Source organism: Megalobrama amblycephala, linkage group LG15 (genome assembly GCF_018812025.1).
Source record: "Megalobrama amblycephala isolate DHTTF-2021 linkage group LG15, ASM1881202v1, whole genome shotgun sequence".
Taxonomy (NCBI): domain Eukaryota; kingdom Metazoa; phylum Chordata; class Actinopteri; order Cypriniformes; family Xenocyprididae; genus Megalobrama; species Megalobrama amblycephala.
Genome location: NC_063058.1, coordinates 8,708,611 through 8,735,694, shown reverse-complemented (window position 1 = coordinate 8,735,694; position 27,084 = coordinate 8,708,611). Strand labels below are relative to the sequence as shown.

The 27,084-nt window shown below is 37.5% G+C and overlaps 2 protein-coding genes and 1 pseudogene across 3 annotated transcripts in view; 2 read left to right on the top strand and 1 right to left on the bottom strand.

The window, feature by feature from the left end:
• The window catches only part of LOC125246536 (ras association domain-containing protein 8), a 28,254-nt gene extending 11,855 nt beyond the window's left edge, over positions 1–16,399 (top strand). Inside the window, exons 2-5 of the mRNA XM_048157479.1 lie at positions 7,029–7,232; positions 10,554–11,518; positions 13,529–13,673; positions 15,989–16,399. Coding sequence (XP_048013436.1) covers positions 7,130–7,232; positions 10,554–11,518; positions 13,529–13,673; positions 15,989–16,110 — 1,335 coding nt within the window. The 5' untranslated portion in view covers positions 7,029–7,129 and the 3' untranslated portion in view covers positions 16,111–16,399. The remainder of the gene's footprint in view (positions 1–7,028; positions 7,233–10,553; positions 11,519–13,528; positions 13,674–15,988) is intronic.
• A 1,118-nt stretch (positions 16,400–17,517) lies between these two features.
• Positions 17,518–22,195, bottom strand: LOC125247727 (cytosolic 5'-nucleotidase 1B). Of its 2 annotated transcripts, XM_048159180.1 has the most exons (7): positions 22,054–22,195; positions 21,873–21,912; positions 21,649–21,768; positions 21,429–21,561; positions 18,682–18,804; positions 18,415–18,578; positions 17,518–18,314 (listed from the first exon to the last, which is right to left on the bottom strand). In XM_048159180.1, the coding sequence occupies exons 2-7, from the start codon at positions 21,885–21,887 to the stop codon at positions 18,042–18,044; spliced, it is 828 nt and encodes a 275-aa protein (XP_048015137.1). In that variant the 5' UTR covers positions 21,888–21,912; positions 22,054–22,195; the 3' UTR covers positions 17,518–18,041. The 2 variants fall into 2 exon arrangements, with proteins under 2 accessions (XP_048015137.1, XP_048015136.1); XM_048159179.1 differs by having other exon boundaries at positions 21,873–22,149.
• A 2,004-nt stretch (positions 22,196–24,199) lies between these two features.
• Positions 24,200–27,016, top strand: LOC125247720 (annotated as a pseudogene).
• The last annotated feature ends 68 nt before the right edge of the window (positions 27,017–27,084 follow it).

The following is a 27,084-nucleotide window of genomic DNA, read 5'->3' as shown; positions in this document are numbered from 1 at the left end:
CAGGTGTGTAACATAGTTTTTGAAAAACGATACCATTCACATCTCCGTGTAAACTACAAAAATGCAAATTTGTGAAAACGGTGAAGTCATGCAAATGCGTATTATGTGTTCAATCTACAGGTGCGTAGTTTTTCTTTACAAAGTGACATCGCCAACTACTGGCCTGGTAGCAGAATACAGTGTTTTTAATCATTTTTCATTACATTGACGTCTGTATGCTAAAAAGACAAAGGAAAAACGTTTTCGTTTTTAGTACATTGTTGTAATGTAACATACTCTAAAACAATGGAACTAACATACTCGTGACATTCATAAATTTTTATTTTTCAATTACAAAGAATCTTCAACTGAAGACTTCAGTAGAAAAACATGGAAAGCTATGTGTTTTAACCACCTGGTTTTCAGTCCTGAACAGAGTTGTCCTTTGAGAACTGCACATTGTTTTTTATGTATAATTTTGTGTGCTTGCAGATTTTATTAGTGCAGGACGGGTGTACTATTTCATTCAGAGAGGAGCTCTGTCTTGAAGCTGTGGTCTTTGGCTGCAGCAGTGCTTTATTTTTCCAGCCCAGTGCCCCATACAGTCAGTAAATCGTCCCTGTCCCTCCTCTGGAGCCAAACTCAAAGCTCTATAAACATAATGAACAGATGAAAAGAACGGATGTGTATTGATATTAGAACCTTTTCAAAGAAATATGGAGAGCAAAAGACATAAATTGTATGAAGGTAGACTATGCATAATCTTTTCATTTTGGCATGTTAACAAAAATTTTGCTTATAAAAATGTATTACAGCAGTTTTTAAAAAAAATCTTAATAAAGTGAGTCAAAAAAGCAGCAGCTTTGTTGTACTAAATCAATGGAGAAAAAAAGTATTTCTGCACCTAGTGGCACCAATTTTATTAGATTTTTATATTTTTTTCAATTCAAATATATAAAACTGGTGCTGTCAATTTAACATTCATTTTATGTGATATGATAATGTGATAATATTTATAAGTTACTGTTTCTGTAAAGTGATATTGGGTTATAGAAAAGTGCTATATAAATAAAACTTATATAAATCTGAATTCAAACCAAAAATTGAAAAAAATGAAAAGGTAATTGTAAGAAAGTTTTTTTTTTAAAAACATCACACATTATGTTGCTACAGTGAGATCTACAGTCACACTGTGAGATAAAAAAAATTGGACTCTGAATTATGAGAAACTTCAAAAGTCAGAATTACTATTTTGTTTGCCCAACCTGCCCTGTTGTAAGTGGACTTTAGATTGTGGGTGAAACAGATTTTGTAGACTCTTATGTTGTATTTACTTTGGTTCCCATGTTCCCGTTGCTAGTTGGTTTCTGTGGTTACTCATTGGTTAATTGATTATGTTCACCTGAGTCTTGTTTGGGGCTTCATTTAGCAGTTTGATTTTTCTGTTTGTCCTGTATTGTAGTGGTGGCAAGATGAAGCTTTGAAACTTTCCAGCCAGATGTGTCGAAAAGTGGTTCATTTCTCGAGTCAGGTCACCTTTACTTAAATAGTGCTTTTTACAATGCAGATTTTGTCAAAGCAGCTTTACAGTGATGAGAGGAAAATAATTTTGGCTGCACAGCAGCTCTAGAAGAAAATGGTGTCATTGTCCAGCTTAAAGGATTAGTTCACTTTCAAATGAAAATTTCCTGATAAATTACTCACCCCCATGTCATCCAAAATGTTCATGCCCTCGAAAAGAAATTAAGGTTTTTGATGAAAACAATCCAGGATTTTTCTCCTTATAGTGGACTTCAATGGCCTCCAAATGGTTGAAGGTCAAAATTACAGTTTAATTGCAGCTTACATTGCAGTAAGTTCAGAATTGATTCATTCTGTTGTAAAAAATCAGTAGTTATTAATTTAGTTCATTTATCTGTACAGCAGATCTGGAGAAAACATTGATGCTGGTCAATGCAAATATGGTGCAGGAAGAAAATTGTCAGGTGTGTGACAGCACCAAAATGTGTGCTACATTGTTCACAAAGGCTTGATAGATTAACATATACACACATAAACACATGTATAAAAAAATGAAAATGAATTTTGTATGTGGGCAGTGGATTTGTTTAAGAAATGGATTTCTGTAGACTTGATAAAAGAGGGTGAAAGTGATTAAGGTGGACTGGACAGAGGGCAGAGGGAAGTGTTTCACTGTCTTCAGGCTGAGTCGATTCTTCTTTTTTGATATCTCCCCAGCCTTGACACTATGAAATGACACAATAATTAGGCTAAGACCTGACAGGGAAATCAACCTACAAATACATACCTTATTGGCATAGATCAATAATAATTATAATAATAATAATAAAAAACCTCCCAAATGGGTGAACACCTTGTCTTTCTAGCTGGCTCTATTGTAGTGTAAAAGTGAACTATAAATAGCAACCGAACACTCCAACTCACCGTTTCCAACTACTGACAACCCTCAAGTTCGAGAGAGAGTTTGACACATCTTATAGTTGAAGCGTCCTGTCAAAAGTGAACCTCTTCTCGAAGCACTGCACTCAAATGAGGCTTCGAACTAAAACAACACAAGCCTCAATAAGGAGCTCAGATGGGAAGTACCTGAAAGGGTTAGTTCACCCAAAAATGAAAATTCTGTCATTAATTACTCACCTTCATGTTGTTCCACACCCGTAAGACCTTTGTTCATCTTCAGAACACAAATTAAGATATTTTTGATAAAATCCATTGACTCAGTGAGACCTCCATTGCCAGCAAGATAATTAACACTTTTAGATGCCCAGAAAGCTACTTAAGGCATATTTAAAATAGTTCATGTGAGTACAGTGGTTCAACCTTAATGTACTAAAAATGAAGCGACGAGAATACTTTTTTTCGCCAAAAAAAAAAAAAATCACTTTATTCAACAATATCTAGTGATTGGCGATTTCAAAACACTGCTTCATGAAGCTCTGAAGCTTTACGAATCTTTTGTTTCGAATCAGTGGTTCAGAGCGTGTATCAAACTGTTAAAGTCACACCCCCCAATGGTGTACCATTGAAATTTCTAAACACTTATGATGTAGCGAAGCCTCGTTTACTGAAATCACGTGACTTTGGTAGTTTGATACATGCTCCAAACCACTGATTCGAAACAAAAGATTCGTAAAGCTTCGAAGCTTGAACTGTCACATGAACTGTTTTAAATATTTCTTCAGTAGCTTTCTGGGCATCTGAAAGTGTTAATTATCTTGCTGGCAATAGAGGCCTCACTGAGCCATCGGATTTGATCAAAAATATCTTAATTTGTGTTCCGAAGACAAACAAAGGTCTTACCGGTGTGGAACAACATGAGGGTGAGTAATTAATGACATTATTTTCATTTTTGAGTGAACTAACCCTTGAAGTTCTCGACACAGGCTTCGAAGCCTCTGTATCAGGCATACCATCACTATTGTATTGTCTTTGCTTAAAGGGTTAGTTCACCTGAAAATAATGTCATTTATTACTTGCCCTCATGCTGTTCCACACCCATAAGACCTTCGTTAATCTTCGGAACACAAATTAAGATATTTTTGTTGAAATCCGATGGCTCAGTGAGGCCTCCATAGCCAGCAATGACATTTCCTCTTTCAAGATCCATTAATGTACTAAAAACATATTTAAATCAGTTCATGTGAGTACAGTGGTTCAATATTAATATTATAAAGCGACGAGAATATTTTTGGTGCACCAAAAAAACAAAATAATGACTTATTTAGTGATGGCCGATTTCAAAACACTGCTTCAGGAAGCTTCGGAGCGTTATGACTCTTTTGTGTCAAATCATGATTCGGATCGCGTCAAACCGCCAAACTGCTGAAATCACGTGACTTTGGCACTCCAAACCGCTGATTCGACACACTGATTCATAATGCTCTGAAGCTTGCCTTCTTGACTGCCTTTTTTGGTTTTGTAAATCTGCTGCAGTTTAGATAGTTTAGAGTTTAGATGTTTGGCTAATACAAATGGCTAACATGCATGAGGAGAGCACTATACTGCATATTCTAGTTGACTCTGCTGTGTTATTGCACTATTGCTGTGTCCTCTCAATTAACTCATTTGATTCCACTCGTCTTATGTCTTTCTGATTTGTGAAGCTTGATTTATGTTGAACAAATTTGGATAACCCTCTAACTGTTTGCTTTGTCTTATTAACAACACTGCTTCAATAAATCTGCAAATAAATCTTAGACGAGTCTCAGACTGTTTTCAACACAAAATGTGTAACGTTTACTTTGCCGAGAGAATAAACTTGATTTTGTGAATTTTCTCAGCAAAGCTGAAGATCTGCTCAGGCGTGCATGTTTGCCAACCCGTCGTCCTAAAATTGTACCTGTTCACAGAAGTGGGAGGAACACAATATCGGGTCCAGCTGGTCTCGCTGTATCCAGCGGGACATCCGCACTGTGGCCAACTGTTTTTCATGTTATCCTCCTCCTCTTCGGCACACCTCCACAAAAAGCGCAGATTCATGGCCAGTTCATTTCTTGGAAAATATGCTATTTTAGGAATGTGTGAGTTGTTGTTTGAAAGTGACTGAATAATTTTTTTAGACAGCAGTCTCTTGTTTTTTTTTGTTTTTTGAAAGAAGAGCTGATTGTTCAACTAGTCCAAAATCTGAGGAAGGAAATGTGTCCATCTGGAAGCACAGAGGTCTCCTGCTAACAGCACAGTCATTTCCTTTTACAAAGCTTTCCTGATTAGGAAAGGCTCTCATTATAACACTCGTCTTTGTTCCGAGACAGATGCATTTCAGATTTGTAAAGTTAATGGATATTTGTTTTAGCAAACAAACCAAAAAAAGGTTAGAAAATCGTATATGAAAGTTCTTTTTAATGGCATTCTAACCACAAATGCCACTTTGATACTTCATTAAAAGTAAACATTCAGTTGAAAACAGAGTACTGAACTCTTGTGGGAATAAATTGTTTGCATTTACAAAAGAAAATAAAGCAGCAAAAGAATAGTGTTAAAGAGAGTTTATCCAAATGTTTATCCAAAAATGAACATTTTGTCATCTTTTACATACCCTCATGTCATTCCAAACCCATTTGAATTTCTTCTGCTGTAAAGTTAAAAAAAGACACCATATAAGTAATCCATATGTGTTTCATTTGCAGCTTTGTGTGATGAACAGACTTGCTAAACGAAATACCAGTCAACATGGTGTCTTTGACTTAAAGGGTTAGTTCACCCAAAAATGAAAATAATGTCATTAATTACTCACCCTCATGTCATTCTACACCCATAAGACCTTCATTCATCTTCGGAACACAAATTAAGATATTTTGATTAAATCCGATGGCTCAGTGAGGCCTGCATTCAAAGCAATGACATTTCCTCTCTCAAGATCCATAAAGGTACTAAAAACATATTTAAATCAGTTCATGTGAGTTCAGTGGTTCTACCTTAATATTATAAAGCGACGAGAATACTTTTTGTGCGCCAAAAAAACAAAATAACGACTTTTCAACAATATAGTGATGGGCTGATTCCAAAACACTGCTTCGGAGCTCAACGAATCAAATCAGTGATGCGGATCTTCTATCAAACGGCTAAACTGTTGAAATCACGTGACTTTGGCGCTCCAAGTCACTGATTCGATTCGTAAAGCTCCGAAGCAGTGATTTGAAATCGAGCCATATTTTTGAAAAGTCGTTATTTTTTTTGCCGCTCAAAAAGTATTCTCGTCACTTTATAATATTAAGGTAGAAACACTGAATTCACATGAACTGATTTAAATATGTCTTTAGTACCTTTATGGATCTTGAGAGAGGAAATGTCATTGCTTTGAATGCAGGCCTCACTGAGCCATCGGATTTAATCAAAAATATCTTAATTTGTGTTCCGAAGATGAATGAAGGTCTTATGGGTGTAGAATGACAAGAGGGTGAGTAATAAATGACATTATTTTCATTTTTGGGTGAACTAACCCTTTAAAGAGGCCATATTATGCTTTGATTTTGTTTTTGGGGTCTACTAGAATAGGTTTTTATGGAATCTTGTTTCCAGCACTGAATAAAAAATAAAAAAGGTAATTGCGACTTTTCATATATCTCCCAATTCTGACTTTTTTTCTCACAATTGCGAGTTTACATATCACAAATCTGAATTTTTTTTCTCAGAATCACGTGATATAAACTCACAATTGCATGTTATAATGTCAGAATTGCGAGTTATATATATTGCAATTCTGACTTTATAACACGCAATCACTTTTTTCTCAGAATTGTTTATATCTCGCAATTCTGACTTTATTTCTCGCAATTGCGAGTTTATATCCTGCAATTGTGAGTTTATAACTCAAAATTGAGTTTATAACTCACAATTCTGACTTTATTTCTCGCAAATTGTTTATATCTTGCAATTCTGAAAAAAGAAGACAGAATTGCGAGATGTAAACTCGCAATTGTGAGGGGAAAAAAGTCAGAATTGTGAGATAAAAAGTTTTAAGTATCTTTTTTTTATTTTTTATTTAGTTGCAGAAACAAGCTTCCATAGGTTTTCATGCTTGAATGTTCAAAATCATTATTTTTCACATATTTTACATCGTTGCAGCTACTCTCTTCCCAGTCTCTCAGTATAGCTCTGTTTATTTCCTGTCTCTATGAAGCCACTTCTGAAGAAAAGCTTAGTGCACTCTGATTGGTCAGTTGGATCAGTGTGTTGTGATTGGTCAAGCGCTTTGAGTGTCACACCCCTTACATAACCATGTAGAGTTTCAACACACTACTAATACAACTCAACCAGGCCTCATTTTAAGGAGAAATATTGTGACGTGTTCGTTCCCAGAAGAAAAATCCAGACTACAATCGAGGTGTTTCAGGGATTTCAGAAACTTTGTGCTTTGTAACTTTCCTTTTTTCATGCTCAAACAGCAACATTACAAACAAAAGAAAGTTGAAAATATAAAAAAATCATAATAGGTCCTGTTTAAAAATGTACAAAAATACAAGATCAAACTACACGCCTAAACTTTTATCATTCCCAGGTGTCTCCTAACCCGTGTTGTACATTTGCAGAGTTTCCGTGAGGGGGTGACAGCTGTAGCGCTGGACCCCTGGAGCAGAACGGAATGACGTCACAGACCAGCAGCCCCAGACCCTGCAGAGTTTGACCCGGGATGGAGCTGAAGGTGTGGGTTGATGGAGTTCAGCGTGTGGTCTGTGGGGTCACAGAGGCCACAACCTGCCAGGAAGTGGTCATTGCTCTGGCTCAAGCCATTGGTAAGGAGTCTCAATTGCACCTTTAATGTAATCTTTCATGTTTTAAGAAGTTGTATGGAAGTTGTATTACAGTGATAAACAGGAAAATAATGATCATGTATTCAAACAAAATTCAAATCTGCTGTAAAAGCATCTCTAAAAAAATGTAATTAAAGCTTTCATCATTTACTCACCCTCATTGTCATTCCAAACTTGTATGACTTAACAAATCAGACAATTATCAAACTTGAACACTTAAAATTACATGAAACACAAATAATAAAACTGATTTATCCTAAGTGATATTCATGATGGGAAACTTATTTTTATTTTGTTCAATTTAAACTCTGCACAGAGACTTTTGGGAATACTATTTAGGTCCTGTTCCAAAAGACAAACTTCATGTACACTTGTGGTCTTAAAATGGATGCCACATACTCGTCCTCGTTTACGTAAAACCGTAGGGTGTCCCTTTTGTCATTTTTAGGTTTGGCTCACGAGCACTTCTTTGTAACCGCAATGCACCCACTTCTGCTGAGCAGACTTCTACCTGACAGTCAAAAGCGGCATTACATCACTAAAAAATGTGGACTAAAGTGAGGGCTTAGAGTGCCAATTGGAACAAGCCTTCAAATAGTTAAATGAAATTAATCATCTGAACAAACTGATTCACCAAAATGAATAAGGCTTTCCAACACACAAGGAGTAGCACAATAAGAAACAGTGATAAAGAATTCTGTCATGCTACTGCTATCTGTTGAAAAAATAGCTCTTTACTGGAAAAGAGCTTTAACTACTCCCCAACAGTGGGATGGAAGACTTAAATCATGGAAGCTATAGTTGCTAACACAGATGCCATAAATGCTGAAACCATCTGGCATCCAGGTTGATTGAGTAATCATCATCCATTTTATAATTGAAAAGAAGATTACGTATAGGAGAGTTTGTATTGGCTTTCCAACAGCTTGAGACTAGTTGAACAGCTTGTCTAAGACATTAGGCGTATTTTAAGGAGTTTAAGGAAAGGCACAAATGGTCTACAAAGCTGATTTCAGTTAATTACATCACCAGTGGGACCCAAAGCAATACGTTTTTGATTCAAACCTTACTTGTCGACGTCACCGTTTGATTCTATTTTCAGCTGCACTCAGACTGGTATAATCTAAGGGCCCCCTCTTGTATTAGTGTGAAACGCACTGGCGCAACCAAAGTGCCCACTGACATGGAAAATCTGACTCATTCTACTGAAAGAAAAAACTCTTAAGAACACCTTGATCCTCTTTCACAGTTTTGGGAGTAATGTGAATCTTTTTTCCAGAAAGGAAAAATAGTACAAAAAATTAATTGCTCACTATTTTAAATGTATATCTTGCTCTGACCGTATTATGAAGAATTATTTCGTTGTTTTGCCATGGTAATGTAGCAGGGACGTGCAGAGAGTGCAGGGGCTCAAATGTAAAAAAGGGGCAAATATCATTATAATTATACATAAATAAACATATATATTATTAATTAAACACCACATTGTCAGAGTTGATATTGTGGCTTTATATATTGTCGGACACTTGCGTGTGTCATTATATTATTACCATATTGCCAAAATAAAGCTTCAAATGAAGTTAGACAGTTTTTGACCAGCGAATTTCTGAGAAATTCAGACATACATGTTTTGTCCGTCATTAGAATGGCCGCATTTGAGGCAGTAAGTGCATCATCGTGTTAGGTTTTCATTAACTTACAGGTTATAAAGTTTACTGTAGCTATATGCAGTCAATCAGGGTTTTTTCTGTAATTTGGCCGAAATCAAATGTTATTAAAGACAAAGCTGCTATGCACAGACTACTCAAAGTGCCCCTGTTATGCTATTTTAAAGGTTCTTAAAGGGTTAGTTCACGAAAACAATGTCATTTATTACTCACCCTCATGTCGTTCTACACACGTAAGACCTTCATTCATCTTCGGAACACAAATTAAGATATTTTTGATGAAATCCGATGGCTCAGTGAGTGCAGGAAGTTAATTTACACTTTAAGTGCCTAGAAAACTACTAAAGACATATTTAAAACAGTTCATGTGAGTACAGTGGTTTTACCTTAATATTATAAAGTGACGAGAATACTTTTTGTGCGCCAAAAAAACCCAAAATAAAGACTTTTCATCAATATCTAGTGATGGGCAATTTCAAAACACTCCTTCAAATCTTTTGTTTTGAATCAGCGGATCGCGTGTCAAACTGCCAAACTGCTGAAATCATGTGAAACAAAAGATTCAAAGCAGTGTTTTGAAATCGCCCATCACTAGATATTGTTGAAAAGTCGTTATTTTTTTTTTTTTTTTGGCGCACAAAAAGAATTCTTGGCGCTTTATAATATTAAGGTTGAACCACTGAACTCACATTAACTGTTTTAAGTATGTTTTTAGTACCTTTCTGGGCACTGAAAGTGTTAATTTGTGTTCTGAAGATGAACGAAGGTCTTACGGGTGTGGAACGACTTGAGGGTGAGTAATTAATGACATTATTTTCATTTTTGGGTGAACTAACCCTTTAATTTTGTTTTGGAGGTCTCCTATAACAGGTTGCATGCATCAAAGGTCAAAAAACGCTATATTTTTCTCATAATATACATTGCACATTACCACATTTTTCAGTGATCCTCAAACAACTCGTCTGATGCTTCAGTCTCTCTAAATCCCTCCTTTCCGCGAGCCTGCTCTGCTATGATTGGCCAGACGGCCCAGTCTACCGCTTACAGCGTGTGCGGAAAACAAACGCCCATTACCATAAATGATTCAGCTCCGGAGGCTTCCTAAAGCTTAGCGATTGTACACTTGTAAAGACCGTAACGATGGCATCAATTTTACCATATCAATCCGACCACGAGTCCAATGATGAAACATTGTTAGAATTAGTTATTCAACCGGTACCTCCATCGTAAGGATGACTTGAGCGGGATGTTTCTCAGTGATACACTACTCAGTATGACGTTCATCATGAGATGTTGCAACTGTAATTCCTCACCATCAGCATTAACAAGTGTATGTCCATCATTAAACCGATGCTTATATTTATAATTTATTGCGGTGCATTATTATACATTATTCAGCATTATATATTTATTAATTTAATGTAGTACTGACACTAAAACTCTGTAAACGTGAATTTTTCTCATTAATTTTCAGTTTTGGTGAACTATACGCAGTACATATTGTCACTATCCACGATACATATTGTTGCATATTTGTATTGCGATATATTGTGACACGATATATTGCTACACCCCTATGGTTCCAATCTTATTGGCAGTCTTATTCAGCAATGTAAACTTGATTGTTTTTTTACAGGTCGCACAGGACGCTACACACTGATTGAAAAATGGAGGGACACCGAGCGACATCTTGTTCCTCACGAGAGTCCGGTGGCCTCTCTGAACACGTGGGGGCAGTATGCCGGTGACGTGCAGTTTATCCTACACCGCACGGGCCCCTCTCTCAATGAGTACCCCCCAACTGAAGGGCTGACTCCTCGGGGCCCAGAGCGTGGCTTGCATCGACAGAGCCTACCACTGATGGCCAAGCTCCGAGCTCCAGGTGACCGCTCCCTCCGTCGGCGTGAGCCACGGCGCAAATCTCTGACCTTCACTGGTGTGCCCCGCAGTCTGAGAGACATCCTGAGTGGAGGCAGGCTCGGCGACAGTAGTGCCAAACAACGAGAGGTTTTAGTGAGAAGTGCCCACAGTTCGCCATCAATGTCCCCTCGATTATCAGGCAAACGCGTGGAGGATCTTACCCAACTGGTGAGGCTGCAAAGGGAGACTCTTTCAGTTCTAGACAGCAGGATTGAGGCATACGAGGCAGAGCTTCGGATGTTAACTGAGAAAAGAGCTGGACTAGAGGATGACGAACTGTATGTGAAGATGACAGAGGAGGTTTCAAGGTTGGAAAAGCAGGTGCGAAGGAACAAGGTGGAGATCGAGGAAGAGGAATTCTGGGCAACTGAGCTCCAGATCGAGCGGGAGAGCGAGAGGCAGCTACAGGAACGAATTCAGGAGTTGAGTAGTCGGCTGCACAGTTGTGAGGTGGATCTGGAACAGCGGATGATGTCTCTGCAGGGTGTAGAGGCAGGGATAGAGGCTCAAAGGCAGCATAAAGAGATCAGAGAGACCCAGCAGGCCAGTGAAGGGGAGGTGAAGGCTAGACTTCAGAGAGTGAAAGCAGAACTCAAGGCTCAGGCTCAGCACACGGCCCAGCTTGAAAACAGCTCAAGAGCAGTGGACCGCTCACTGGCTGAGTCATGCAAGAGACTGCAGGTATGTCAAGGTTAACAAACCAAAAATGGAGTAATCCATATGTAAATTTTAGAAGAGCGCAATGGTAATCAGTGGTCTTGTGCTTCTGATTTCTGCTATAAAGACAAGCATTGCTTTTCATTTGTGTATGTTGTATTCTGGCTACAAGGAAGTCTACAATACCCGGATTAAACCATTTTCGATTTCCGTTCAGCTTAGTGGCAGTTGTTCAGCTGGTGCAGGACCCCCCAGAAGTATGCAATTTTAATTCAGTCGTCTTTGCTCATGGGCACCAAAACAGAATATACTGCACAACTTTTGCCCAGAGTTTTACTTTAATTTGCAGTCTGGGTGAGTCGACGCTGTCAGATTTTGCAAATAAAAATGTATTTAGCTTCAGACTATGAATCCATCCAATCAGAGGATATCAAACATGTTTTGAGCCAATTTTAGAAGACTTTTTTTTTTTTAATTATCATGCATCTCTTAGCAATGAGGGGCATGTTTCTGTGAGAGTTTGTTGTGTTCGGAATGACCTTGAAAGTTTGGTAGTGTGCGAGTCGTTTAGTGTATCATGCCCAGTTTTTCACTGTAACCATTTACAAATTCAGCAAGTTTTTGATGCCTAGTAATTACAAGTCATGTCAGTTTTAAAAGTCAAGTGATGTATTGCAGCCTTTAAAGCAGGGGTGGGAACATTGATCCCGGAGGGCCATTGTCCTAAAGAGTTTAAGCTCCAACCCCCAAGGTTAGCTCGATCCCCACCCCTGCTTTAAAGGGTTAATTCACCCAAAAATGAAAATTCTGTCATCATTTACTCTCATGTCTTTCCAAACCTGTAAGACTTTCATTCATCTTTAGAATACAAATGAAGATATTTTAATGAAATCTGAGAGATTTCTATCCACTGACACTTTAAAAAGTTCATAAAGAGATTGTAAAAATAATCCATAGGAAATTAGCGGTTTAGTCCAAATTTTCTGAAGAGACACGATCGCTTTATCATGAACAGATTTAATTTAGACTTTTATTCACATATAAACATTCACCAGTGCACACATAATTTATGGTAAAAGGAAGCTTAAGCATGTTCACTTGATGTGTGAGAACCAATGAGGTTCATTCAGCACGTTTGAGCATCTGGAAGAGGGTTGTTCTCATGCGTCGAGCAGGTTCGGTTTAGCTTCTATGTTCGCTGCTCAATGTTTATTATATGTGAATAAAAGCCTCATCATATAATGCTAAACAACTCATAGTTTTACGGTCTCTTTATGAACTTTTTAAAGCATCAAAGTGGTAGTTGCGTAGACTGTCAAAGGAGGGACAGGAAGCTCTCAGATTTCATTACAAATATCTTCATTTGTGTTCCAAAGATGAATGAAAGTTTTACAGGTTTGGAACGACATGAAGATGAGTAATTGATGACAGAATTTAAATTTTTGGGTGAACTAACCCTTTAAACGTGTTGATAATGCTGTTTAATAGAATTATCTGAAGGCTCCACAAGAACATGTGAAGTCTTTCATTAGCGACTAGCCTGAGCTGTGATGTCAAAGGCAGCGGGGAGCATTTCTACTTAACACTTTAAAGAGCCATCCAAAAATATCTGCATCTACCAGCAGGGACTAACTGGACTAGGCTAACCAGCCAAACCTTGACTCATTGTTGTCCCCCATCAGGCTTCTTAAGTAATTAAACCAACAAAATTTCCATGCCGGTTGACTACAGTAGCTTCAACAAATGATGAACTAGACTACCAACTAGACTAAGACCAAACTGGCACTAACTAGCATAGACATTCATGATGGTCTTAGCTGCTCTTTTCAAGAGGGTTCTGTCTAAAACATTCTCATTTGTGATTGCTTTAAATGCAAAAATTATGCATGTGTTTGGATTCATGAGCTAATTTTTTGTAAGTACATTGGAGGATTGTTACTAGCCAGTTGTTATCGCATTGCTGCAGGCTTAATGCCAGTTGCAACACTACACAAACATTTCAATTTAGTATCCTCTCCTCCCTCTTTCCACCAGGAGAGTCAGTACGAGTTGGAGCAGCTGACGAAAGAGTTGAGGCAGGTAAACCTTCAGCAGTTCATCCAACAAACAGGCACCAAAGTTACAGTTCTGCCCGTGGAGCCTGGCGATGAGGACTCTAGCAACACAACTGGAGATAAAGGTATCTTTTTTACTGACAACATATCCAAAGCCCCATATCAGAACCAAATAGTTTGTGGTTCAGAATAGCTCCATACAGTATGGATACTGCTAGCACTCAGCATGAATGACGACAAGACCTCAAACATAATGAGTAATAAGTGCGTTTTAGAAAGTGTCATTAATGGCAAGACCACATCTGGTTTCAATTTCGTGCAGTGCCAAAACTGCAGGCCCTTGTAGTCTGCTTTTAAAAAAGTAAAAAAAAAAAAATAAAAAAAAAGTTTTTTTGTGGGGAGGACAGTTAAATGTTTTATTCCTTTAACCATATAAGGCTGAGGGTGATTCAGAAGCACTGTTGAGAGTTGTGTGCCGTGACAGATTATAGTTGCAATGATTGACTCAACAGTCCTACCTCTATCATTTACTCTGTCCAGTACAAAAAAAATCTGTTATTTCTTTTTAACTTTAATGACGTCAATCCTAGGAAGAAAAAAAAAAACACATTGCAGTTGCAAGCCTTCTGTTTGTAGATGCCACTAAAGTATAAAGTGATTCTTTTTTTTGTGCGTTTATATTACTAATACAAAGTGCCACCGTGTGGTTGGAGTTGGTATTGTAAGTGTTATTCCTGCAGTCATGGCCAAACAGTTTACAACATGGGTGCCCAATTCTGTTCCTGTAGAGCTACCTTTCTGCAAAGTTCAGCTCCAACCCTGATCAAACACAACTGAGGCAGCTAATTAAGATCTTTGTGGGCCAGTTGTTCAAAAAGTTTAATCTGGATCAGAATTATCTGGATTTGGAAATCCCATGTTTTGCTATCAAGGATCAGATAATCCATCTTACTTTTGTGCTGGTTTTTCAAAGCAAAATTGGATTGGATCACCCTGATCCAGATACACACCTTTTGGGCAAGTTGTTCAAAAAGTTTAATCTGGATCAGAATGATCTGGATTTGGAAATCCCATGTTTTGCTATCCAGGATCAGGTAATCCATCTTACTTTTGTGCTGGTTTTTCAAAGAAAAATTGGATTGGATCACCATGATCCAGATACACACTATTCCAGATTACCAAATCTGGATTACCAGTGCTCTACGGAGCCCCTAAAGGGACATGATGATAGAAAGAATATGGGTTTTGAATTAAATATAATATTTTTGTTGGATATTTACAGCTGTTTGGGCATTGTTTTATGGCACCAAAATCTTTTGAACCTTACTTTACAGTAGGTTACCGAAAGGCTAAATATGTAGGTTAATGTCTACTTCTAATTTATTTAACAGTTAAACTAATCAAGAGCAAAATAAAAAAATGTGATGTATATTACATGATAAAAATGTAGTATTTTTTGACCAGTTTTAAAGTTTTACTACATTTTCCTCCTGGAATCCACCTTGAAATCCTACCCCCTGTTGGGATCAGGATAATCCTGTTTTTTTGGATCAAAGTTATCCAAATCCTACTGACAAGTTTTGAACAACACAAACTGAAGGTTTGATCCAGATTGAAACTAGGATTGGATTCCGTGATCTAATCTGATTTCAGAATCCCTTTTTCCTTTTGAACAACCCATTTTCAAGATTTGATCCAATCCAATGGCCGAAATCTGATCAGATTACTTTTGAACAACTGGCCCTTTCAGATTACCAAATCTGGATTAATAGTGCTCTACGGAGCCCCTAAAGGGACATGGTGTTAGAAAGAATATGAGATGGCGGCGAAAAAACATTTCAATGCATTTGTGCTCTCTCCGAAAAGTTCCGCATAGCGTTCACCCGGGAAACTTTTATGGCTGTGACGGTGGCAATTTTTTTTACCACCGCTGTGGGAAATCACCGGTTGGTAGGTAGATCTCCAGGAACAGGATTGGGCACCCCTGGTTTACACTACCCAAAGGCTTGGCTACATATAGGAATGAAATATTAGCCTCCATACTACTTAATGCTATCTGATCAAATAATAATTTTTTTTTCACACTGGAAATGAATCAAGTGCATTGCATTATGGGGTCCTGTATTTAACTCAGTGTGCCCTGATGTATTCGCATATTCCATGTATTCAGAAAAGTGGCATACTATGCATTGTATACATACTATATACTGCAGAAATAGTATTATGATATTCCAAACAAGTAACTGGAGTAAAGCAAAGATGTGTATCTGGTCAAGACTGTACTCATTTTGTTTGCATTCTGAGTTTCAGTTACATCGAGTCTATTTTCTTCTTTGACCTTGATTATACCTTATATTCTTAAAATCTTTGTTAGTGCAATGAGATACAAGACAAAGTTCTTTAATAAGATGTAATTTAATTGTTTTCTTTCATTTCCCAGACTTTGCTGCATTAACTGGCTCGTTGAAACGACCAGGTTTATCTTATCCAGTGGTTGGCAGCATCCGTGGACTCCATAGTCCAATCTCCTCAGGTTTGAATCCTGAAGGCATCTACGTTTGAGGACCATAAATCACTTCAGATTTTTAAAAACCTCTCCATATATGTTTTTTGCTGAATTATTTTTATTCTTTGCTATTCTTTATGCTCAGCATAAAGGAGAACCATTGGTAAAACTGCATACCATTTTAAATACAAACAAAAGTATTCTGATTTTCATATGTGTATAGTATCATTGCAGTGTCTACTGTTTGAAAGTGGTACCTGAAGCCTTGTCACATAAAAACTATTAGATGAAGGATGAATTACTTTGGGAGTTTATATTTTTGTATTCTCATTTTAATCTCTAAAATGTTTGTATGAATGTGCAACTTTCACATTTGTGTTTACTGTTATTAGAGATCCATCTGAGATTTCAAAACCTGTGATATTTAGGTTTTTTGGTTTTCTTTTTTTACATTTCATACTGTGGTTGATTTTTATGTTTATATCAATCTGTATGAGTGTTTTACTATTTTGAGCCAAAGACAATCACCTATTTTAGTTGCAATATGTTACTGCATGACAATTTACTTTTGCCAGTGTCATTATTGTTGATATATGCATAAATTGTTACTGATGTTGACAAATACACAAGTATTATTGCTTGAAATGTACTTTTACTCTTAAAGGGATAGTTCACCCAAAATGAAAATTCTTAGCCGTGTCATTCATTCCAAACTTGTAAGAATTTCTTTCTTCTGTGGAACACATTTTAAAAAATGTATCAGTGTTTTGAGAGACTTTTCATTTTGAGTCAACTATCCCTTTAAAGGGTTAGTTCACCCAAAAATGAAAATAATGTCATTTATTACTCACCCTCATGCCGTTCCACACCCGTAAGACCTTCAGAACGCAAATTAAGATATTTTTGTTGAACTCCGATGGCTCAGTGAGGCCTGCATAGCCAGCAATGACATTTCCTCTTTCAAGATCCATTAATGTACTAAAAACATGTTTAAATCAGTTCATGTGAGTACAGTGGTTCAATATTAATATTATAAAGTGACAAGAATATTTTTGGTGCGCCAAAAAAACAAAATAATGACTTCTATAGTGATGGGCGATTTCAAAACAATCTTGTGTTGAATCAGCGGTTCAGAGCGCCAAGGATTTCAGCGATCCGAAAAGATTCATAACGCTCCGAAGCTTCCTGAAGCAGTGTTTTGAAATCGGCCATCACTATATAAGTCGTTATTTTGTTTTTTTGGCGCACCAAAAATATTCTCGTCGCTTTATAATATTAATATTGAACCACTGTACTCACATGAACTGATTTAAATGTTTTTAGTACATTCATGGATCTTGAGAGAGGAAATTCCGAAGATTAACGAAGGTCTTACGGGTGTGGAACAGCATGAGGGTGAGTAATAAATGACATTATTTTCATTTTTGGGTGAACTAACCCTTTAATATTATTACATGTTTCACATAATTTGTTTGAGCCAAAAAATGAAATCACAGGCTGTTTAGCTGAGAGTAGTGCCTTACTGAATTTCAACCAAAGCCATGTTAGGATCAACTTTAATGATGGTGCAAGCATGTTAACTCTGTGAATTAGATTTTGGTATTTTCAGTGTATATATAATATCTATCATCATTTATGTTTAGATTTTGCTTAAATGTTTTCTTGTACTGCATTTGATTTCAGTAGATTTTGGGGATATTTAAACTTGTTTTAAATTGTTTCTGACATTATGTGCTGATTGTCTATTATGTACCATGTATTTTTTTGTAAACAGTTCATATAAACCCCTAAACATCTATATATAGCATCTCTATTTAACACTATTAAACCCAAATCAACTTATATGAATCCTCCTTATTTTACAACATAACCCTTTTGAATAGTAAATGCAAAGTCAAGTGTAACAGCGAGTACAGAATTGGCACCTGATTAAAATGAAAAGGAAAGGAAAGCAACACTTGTGTGTCCAGCCTAGTGCTACTGACTCTCAGCACGGGGCAGAAGAGTCCGTCATGTTGTGAAGGCCACTATCCCACAGTATGTGGGGTTTAACTACAGCCAATATAGGGCTGCAAGGAGCTCCAGCCAGACAGTACACCTCGTCCACATCCAGACCCCATTCCCGAAGAGTTTTTATGGCTGTGGCACAGATGTTTCGAGAGCCCCACGTGGTTAAGACACATGTGCAGAGAGGGCTGTTCTCATGCCCGAACCTCCTCCTCATCTGACCGATCAAAACGGCAAACTCCTTCATGCAGATCTGATAACATAAGACTAGGTTAATATGAATAATGTACATTGTTATTTAAAAAAAGATGACGTATCATCAGTTGTAGAAATACAAATACTCCATAATTTACCTTTGCTGCTTTGAAGGTCTCGATTTGGGTTTCACTGAATCCAAAATCTGATAGACTATCAAGTGAATCCTCAGAGAAACCAATAACTTCACCTGACAAAATAACCTTCAGCTGATTGAGGACATGATGATCAGCCTGATCATACAGCAAAGCAGCTGGAATTCCTAAACTCAACAAAATGTGCCAACATTAATGTGTTTTAATGCATTCAAAATCAATTTCTTTGAAATAGCCTGTTAAACGTCCATGCATCATGAGGTGATATACCAGTATGCAGAGCTTTACAGACATCATCCCTGTCAGTAGAGATGAACAGTTTAACTTTGTTTGATTGAAGAGTATTTATGAGTTCTTCCTTTTTGCAAAAATAAAATTTGCCTATTTCCAGACCTGGTGATGGAAAAAAGCAAAGAAATAAGCATATGGGATAAATAAGCACTTCATTTATCATATTTTAACAACAACTGCATAAGAATATGGTGTAGAAAAATATATTTTTAAGTATTACCAGCACAAACCCAATGTTTTATTAATATTATGAAAAATCTTAGATATTTTGACAAATTATATAACATAAAAATAGCATGAAAAATATTTTAATTTTATTGGATTTCAACAAAAATATCTTAATTTGCGTTCCGAAGATTAACGAAGGTCTTACGGGCAGGGCCGGGTCTAGGGGGGGGCTAGAATTTCTAGAATTTCCTTGTGCCCCCCCAAAAATGTGCAGCCAACAATAAAAATGAATAAGCCTACATAAACATTAAAAACGTCTTATCTATTGAATAAGGATCGGCCACTTTAATCACAGAAAAAAAAGTGAATATTATGCTTATAATGATATTTAATCTCACAAAAATGGACTTAAAATCCAAAAACATGCGAACTGGGAAGTAACGAACATTAATCAGAAAACACGTCGAAAACAAGTGTACACCTAATCTTCAAGCAAGTAGCCTAAAAAAAATATCACAATGAGGATCACATCTGCATCAGCCGAACATATTTTCTGCATGCTGAGATAGCTGTCAGCGAACATTTCCTCAGTAATTTCGTTAACAATGAATAATTTGAACATTATATCCAGGGGCGGTGCTAGGGGTGGGCTAAGGGGGCTGGAACCCCAAATGTTTTTCCAAAAGCCCTGAATCTTTCAGGTTTGAGGTTTCTGTGCTGCGTGTTTTAAAGAGAAGTGTGCATCCGAAAATACAATGTAGACTGAGACTCTATATCACAAATAAAAAGATGTTTGAGCCCTCTTTCATGACCAGGTACAAGTCAATGCTGTTTCTTTGTTCCATTTGCACTCTGTACATGGGTTGAAGCTCTCAGTTTTGAGCTTCCAAAGTGCACCAGACTGATGCATTTAACCTTAAAATACACAAAAATTTCTTACCGGGGGGGCATGCCCCCGGACCCCCCTAGATGATGGTATATAATGTACATTTTATGAACTTTAACCAAGAATACTACAAAAAACGCTCCTTTCATGTCAGTAAATTAAAATGTCATTGGACAAATATAGATTTCAGTTAAGCCCCGAATGTTTACAATGTCTGGCTCCGCCCCTTATTATGTCCATAAATAATTCACATGGCCTACATAGCCAGTACAAATTAGGCTATAGCCTATAATTTGTTAGCCACAAGACGATTCTTGATGAATCAAAAAAACAAGAAGTTAGCTATGAATATTAGCCTAGAAAATGCTGCCCTACCAAAATTTGTGATTGCCCCCCCAGTCAAGCAAGCCTAGTACCGGGCCTGCTTACGGGTGTGGAACGGCATGAGGGTGAGTAATAAATGACAGAATTTTTGGGTTAACTAACCCTTTAACAATCAGTTAATTCAATAGCAAACAATGCAAGATACATGTTTCAAATCGCCCTTGTTGCTGAAATATTTACAACGGTTACAGATGCCACAATTAGAAAATACACTTACATTACCTAAATTACATAATTGACAGAAAATCCTTAATGTTTGTAATAGTATGTATTCAGTGTGTTATCAAAAGGTGTGAAGTATGACAGTCATGAGGTTTTGAGTAGAACAGAGTTTGCTGCCAATACAGTAAATGTTCTCACTGTACCATATGACTGAATCTATAACTGATCTTATAGACGTTACGTTGGTATATGTGGTTTACGGGGACTCTCCACAGGCGTAATGGTTTTTATACTGTACAAACTGTATATTCTATCCCCTATACTAACCCTACCCCTAAACGTACCTATCACAGAAAACTTTCTGCATTTTTACATTTTAGAAAAATATCATTTCATTTGATTTATAAGCTGTTTTCCTCATGGGAACAAAAAAAAAAAAAAAGTCCAAACAAGGTCTAAAATTACTGGTATTACCATCCTTGTTGTGATATTTGGATCACAATGCAATGTTGCAGGACCACACACACACTTTGAAAATTGTGGTCATCATTTAAGATAAATTGCTTATAATTCATTACATTTGATTATCCATATCCAAAATTGCAAATAATTTCTATAGAGACTATACCTATAGAATCAATGTCTATAGAAATATATAGGTGTACCACTGATTAACCATTAAGTTCAGTTGGATTAAATAATAGACAGATGTATTAAACTGAACGAAAAGAGATGCAAATCAAAAGTTTGATAGTAATAGCATTATAAAAGGCAGTTACTGTGAATGAAACACTTATATAGTTGAAACACTTGAAAAGGATGAAAAGGATACTTTGTGATTTTGTGTATTGTACTAAAACAATTGAAAATATGCTGAAATGTGCACTTTTGATGATCTGTTGGGATATGAGTACTAAGAGTTTTGAAAATGTACATACTTACCTTACTTGTGAAAATAGTACCAAAGCGAATAAAAAAAAAACTAACAGGACTGCAAATAGCAGGGGCAAGTATTATTAAATATTGCACATTTTTAGGAGAACCTAAAATGACCACTTGATGAAAAAGAGAAAAATAGTTTAATTTTATATGTATGCAAGCATCATATTAACCAATGTGAACTCACCATAATGCTTTACACTCTCAACTATCTTCATTTTGATTTCTTCTGAACACTCCTTTGCAATGAGAATCACTTCAAAAAGCAAAGATTCAGTCTTGTTCTGGTCCACAAGTCTCTCATTCACCGTTTGCACAGCCTGTATTCACAGCAAGCGTTTCATAATAAATCTCATCTGAATATGGCCATGAATATGATATATCACACCCAATAACTTTATTCCTACCTTAATAAACGTGAATGCTCTGCCTTTGGGTAGTGCGTCTGTGTTTGTAGACGTTGAGATTGATAACAAGTCAAATAGGTCATTATATTGCAGCGCAATCATAAGAGGACCTGTGCAATTCTGTAGAAACAGATGAGATACAGCCATGAATGAGAATAAATCAAGCACATTATTAAGTTTCGTTGATTTCAGGAGTTGGTCAGTGTAGTAACTTTTGACTTTACCTTGTTATCCTCCATTCTCTTCAAAATATCCGTCCTTTACCTACATTAACAGATGCGGAAGTGAAATAAATGCTGCGACCGTAACTTTAACAAAAACAAAAAAAACCTGCGCCTAATTTAGCATGATATGGACACTCTTAAAACTCAAAAATGATGTAATTAAAAAGTGAAATGTGAGTACCATATGCTTCCCACCAGCTTCACGCTGCAGTGCATTGTAAATAGTGCTGCTGTTCTGTCAACATTCACTTTCAATGTCATCCGCCGCCACCCGGCGCTGTGGAGCGGCACAACATCAGTCTGAACAGCTATTGCTGGAGTATTTTGTTTTTATTTAAATATCATCATTAAAAATCTGTCTATGCTGTCATATGAACATCCAGTCAGTAATGAGGTCAGATTTAGGTTTTATGAACTGCAAGTGCAGAAACTTGCTCTATTTCAAAAGTAAACTTGTATTTCAGTAAGTGAGTCAGATGTTGATTCAGGAACCACACCTATGGATGCAGCGAGTTTATTCTTTGAAGAATTCCTCAGAATGATTCAAACTGGTCTTGCTTTTATGAGTCTTTTGAACCGTTTCAGAAGAGTCGGTTATTCGAGAATCGAACTACGCTTGGCTGTGTACTTTATGTTTTGATAGACAGTAAAATGTCCTGATAATTTACTCACCCCCATGTCATCCAAGATGTTCATGTCTTTCTTTCTTCAGTCGAAAAGAAATTAAGGTTTTTGATGAAAACATTCCAGGATTTTTCTCCATATAGTGGACTTCAATGGAGCCCAAATGGTTGAAGGTCAAAATTACAGTTTACAGCGATCCCAGACAAGAAATAAGGGTCTTATCTAGAGAAACCATCGCTTTAACCTGTGGAGGGCAGTAATACACTTAGCAGTGTCTACACTGCCGGAATTCTAATAGAGAAGAAGAAGAAGAGAGCTAGTTCAAGATGAGCATTTATTGTTAAAACTTAAATAATTTTAAAAAAATTTTTAGAAAATGAGCGATTGTTTCTCTAGATAAGACCCTTATTCCTCGTCTGGGATCGTGTAGAACGTTTTGAAGCTGCACTGAAACTGTAATTTTGACCTTCAACTGTTTGGGAATCCATCTTACTTTTATGCCAGTTTTTTAAAGGAACATTGGATTGGATCACTGTGATCCAAATACCAAATTTCAGGATTACCATATCCTGTTTACCAGAGCCTTATATGGAACCAACAGTGTAGCCTACTGGCTTAGCAAAGAACAACAGGTAGGCAAAATACCGGTGGCCACAAATAGCTAGGGCTGGGCGATATATCGCATGCGATTCTCACGCGCATTTCGTCAGTAAAGCCGGTTCCCTGATTACCGCTAAATCGCCATCACCTGCTTTCAAATGAAGCGCCATTTAACAGACAGAGCCGTAGTTCACTGATAAGCCACGCAAATATCGCGTTCATTATCGAAGGCGATTCATCTGCGATATGAAGCCCTACAAATAGCCATTGTTTGTTTTAATTGTAGGAAACAGAAACACTGTAATAAAACAAAAACAATACTATCCAATAGTCAAAAATCATTTACAGGACAGATACCAGCTCTTTCCATCTCTGCCCTTAGGAGACGTATCTCCATCTGCACTTTTTTCTGCTGCAGTTGGGTAAGATTTGTTCTTTACCAAGTTCAGTTTGTACTTCTGCTCTTTCGGTTTCCCGTTTCAGAAGTAACTCATAGCTGTCACCATCCTGGTTTGTAGCTGAGGAATGTTTGTGTTTTCTTGTAGGAACGTCTGGGACTGTCTTCATTACATCCACTGGGGATCTATCTTCCTCCTCAGTCACTGTAGTTAAGTCCATGACAAACATTTCCTCTGCAGGAGAATTTTGCTCGCATTCTATAAGTCCTAGTCTCTGTAATTGTGGCCTCTCCATCTGCTTCTATGCCTTCAATGCCATGCAGAGCTTCTGATTTTTCTCCTCCTATGATATCAAGGACCATATCAGTGAAATCTGATATGGCTTGTTAAATGTTTGGGGGTTCTTGGCTTCAGTTAGGTCTTTCGTTGCCTTGGCCTTAAGGTTCTTCCATCGCAACATAACTTGTTTTATGGTCCTCTTTTGGCCAGACCCCATGGCATTGACATGATTGGTTATGTCCTCCCAAATGTTGTGTTTTCCTTTTTTGGTCACTTCTCCACACTTTGCTGAGCTGAAACCTCCTATTATCGAGGCAAAATTGACCCGAACACCCTCTAGCATTGCACAGGTTTCTGCCACAGTGAAATTAGGCCCTTTTGAGTCCATAGTTCCAACTCTTTGGTGTAGCCAACACTGATCTTAAAAGCCTTGAGCATCATTGCTTTGGCTTGTGCTCAATTAGGCTTACACCAATCAGCTGGTTAATGGGTGACAAACTCATTGCTGGTTAATGGGTGACACCATTTAAACACATCATGTCTTTGCACCCATTTCTCTTAAGGCTGATGTATACTTCAGTGTCGGACCTACGCCGGAGCCTCTGCGCTGTAGACTATGCGTCTGTTTTCATTTATACTTCTGCGTCGTTGGCGTCGACGTGCATGCAGACCACTAGGAGGCAGTGTACGCGGTCACGTTGAGTATCAAGACAAAAGCCGAAGAAGAAGCAGCTCGTCATGTACGTTGTCAGAGAAGCTTACAAACAGAAAAGGCAGAGAAGCAGCAAATAGGTAACGACTTTTGTTGCAGTATGATTGTATGTGTCTTCTGAAACAGAGTGTTTTTTCATTCATAGTGAAGTTGAAAGTGCTTGCTCTTCTCCTATTGCTCTGTGCCAGTTTTTTGACCCGAGGGAGGGGTTATAACAGACCAATCACAGCGCTTGCGGTCCGCGTAGAATTGACGCGTTATTACATTTTTGAAGAGGTGCACGTTAGGCTACGCTGTAGCTACAGCGTACACTTGACGCAGAAGTATAAATCAGCCTTTAGCCTACAGAGGCATCCACATGGCGGGTATTGTTCATCGTTACAGTAGGAGAAGGTACCGTCAAAGGGTGCATGCTGAGCATGCCAAACCACTCAAGCAATACACATCAGAAGAACTGTATGCACGTTTTCGATTTGGGAGAGATGACATTAAGTACATTGCAGGCCAACACTCCAACACCAAACCCAAAGGAGTCATGCTTTATCTGTGGAGGAACAGTGCTTAATCGTTCTGCGCTTTTACGCATGTAGGACATTCTACCAAGTAATTGGTGACAATATAGGAGTGAGAAAAGCAGCCGCAAGTAATGTGGTGAAGGCTTTGTCAGTAGCATTGGGTAGTCTGATCAATCAATTTGTTTCCTTTCCCAAGGATGACCAGACAGCTCTGACTAAGCAGTCTTTTCAAATGGGGAACATGCCTAGCACTATTGGTAGTATTAATTGCATTCATGTGCATATCCAAGCACCTTGTGAAAGGGAGTGGGGGTATGTCAATCGAAAGGGGAGGCACAGCATGAACATCCAACTTGTGGGCAACGCCGACCTCATAATAACCAACTGTGTTGTGAAATGGCCAGGGTCTGTTCATGATGCACATATTCTAAGAGAAAGTGCACTATACAGAGAGCTTCAATCCCACCAACCAAATGGCATAGTATTGGGAGATAGCGCGTATCCACTTCTACCATGGCTAATGACCCCTTTCTCAGTTGCAAACACACCTGAGTAGGCACGCTTCAACTCCTCACATTGCAAAACAAGATGTGCCATTGAATGCTTAAATGGAGTCCTGAAGAGATGGTCTGCGTGTCTTAACTACTTGTGAGTACAACCCAAGGTGGCATGCAACATAATCCTTGCCTGTATTGTTTTGCATAACATCGCCACCAGGCGTCATATCCCTCTTGATGACAATTTTGATGGACCTGAGCCTGATGTAGAACCAGAACAGCCGCCAATGTTCTTACCTAATGAAGGACACACTGGACATGGAATTAGAGATGGAATTGTGAGAAATTACTTTTAACTAGGCTACTGAATATATTTGTTGTTGTCATTGACATTAATATATTGTGGAATTATAGAGCTGTGAGCAACAGTGACAATTATTTGACAGCTGATAGCTTTGAGATTTTTTTTTTGTTTGTTTGTTTGTTTTTGTTGTTTACCATATCTCATTAGATGTGACATGGTTCATATATGCTTCAAATATGAAGAAATATATATACCATCAGTAAACATTGATTTTGTAATCATTCACTTAAAAAAAAATCTCTGATTTTATTTGGTTCGAAAAATCACAACTGAAACCACCCTTCTGATGGGATCAGGATAATCCTGTTTTTTGTTTTTTTTTGGATCAAATAGATCCCAAACCGAGTTCAAAGTTTTTAAAAACCCAAAGGGCAGGTTTGATCCAGATCAAATGTAAAATCGGATTACATGCTCTGGTCCTAGTTCGGAATCCCTCTTTTGCTTTTGAAAAACCCATTTCCAAGATTTGATCCAATCCGTGATCCGAAATCCCATTGGATTACTTTTGAAAATCTGGGCCCAGGAGATACAGCTTTAGTTTTCTAGTCATACTGTGAGGAGCAGCAGGCCGATATTTACACTCAGGGCCTCGCCAAGCTCCGAATGTGTAAAAATCCATGTTGGCGAGTATATGAAATGGTGTCAATCGCTATCTAAAATTTTGGTGTCTTAACTGCCTGTTTTTGCAAAAAACGTTTCATGGTTGGTAAAAAAAGAAGTATGAATTCCATTCCAGAAGTAGGCCTATATTACTTTTTTTTTTTTAGATAAACAAAGATTTTTAGAAAAATAACCACAATGTAAATCTAGGATTTATCATTTGAACTATTTAACATTGTTAATGGTTAACCAGTGAATTAAAGTTGGCATGAAATGAAGTATTCTTTTGGTTCACACACAAACAGGTAGGCCTAGTTGGAATATATCAAATATTATACATTACTGAACAAAGATTTAAAATTTAAATAAATAAATGAAGTTTAAAATGATAAATAGACACACTTTCCCAAGTGTCAGGTTACCAATGATATTTGAACAGTAATGTGGCAGGTCTAGTTTCTGTTGTAATTTCCAGTCATATCTGTATGTTGCTCATCACAGGGTGTTTTTCAAGAGCAAGAAGGAAGCTGTTCAGCACTTAAACAACTATGATATTTAACTCTTCCTTAAGGTTGTATTTGAATATCTTATATTTGACTTGATGTTTCTTCCTTCACCAGTTG

Coding starts and splice junctions, on each gene's coding strand:
- LOC125247727 (XM_048159180.1), bottom strand. Junction 18,579..18,681: donor CTGTAAAGCTCTGCATACTG/GTATATCACCTC, acceptor TGTTGAGTTTAG/GAATTCCAGCTGCTTTGCTG. Junction 18,315..18,414: donor AGACCTTCAAAGCAGCAAAG/GTAAATTATGGA, acceptor TTATGTTATCAG/ATCTGCATGAAGGAGTTTGC.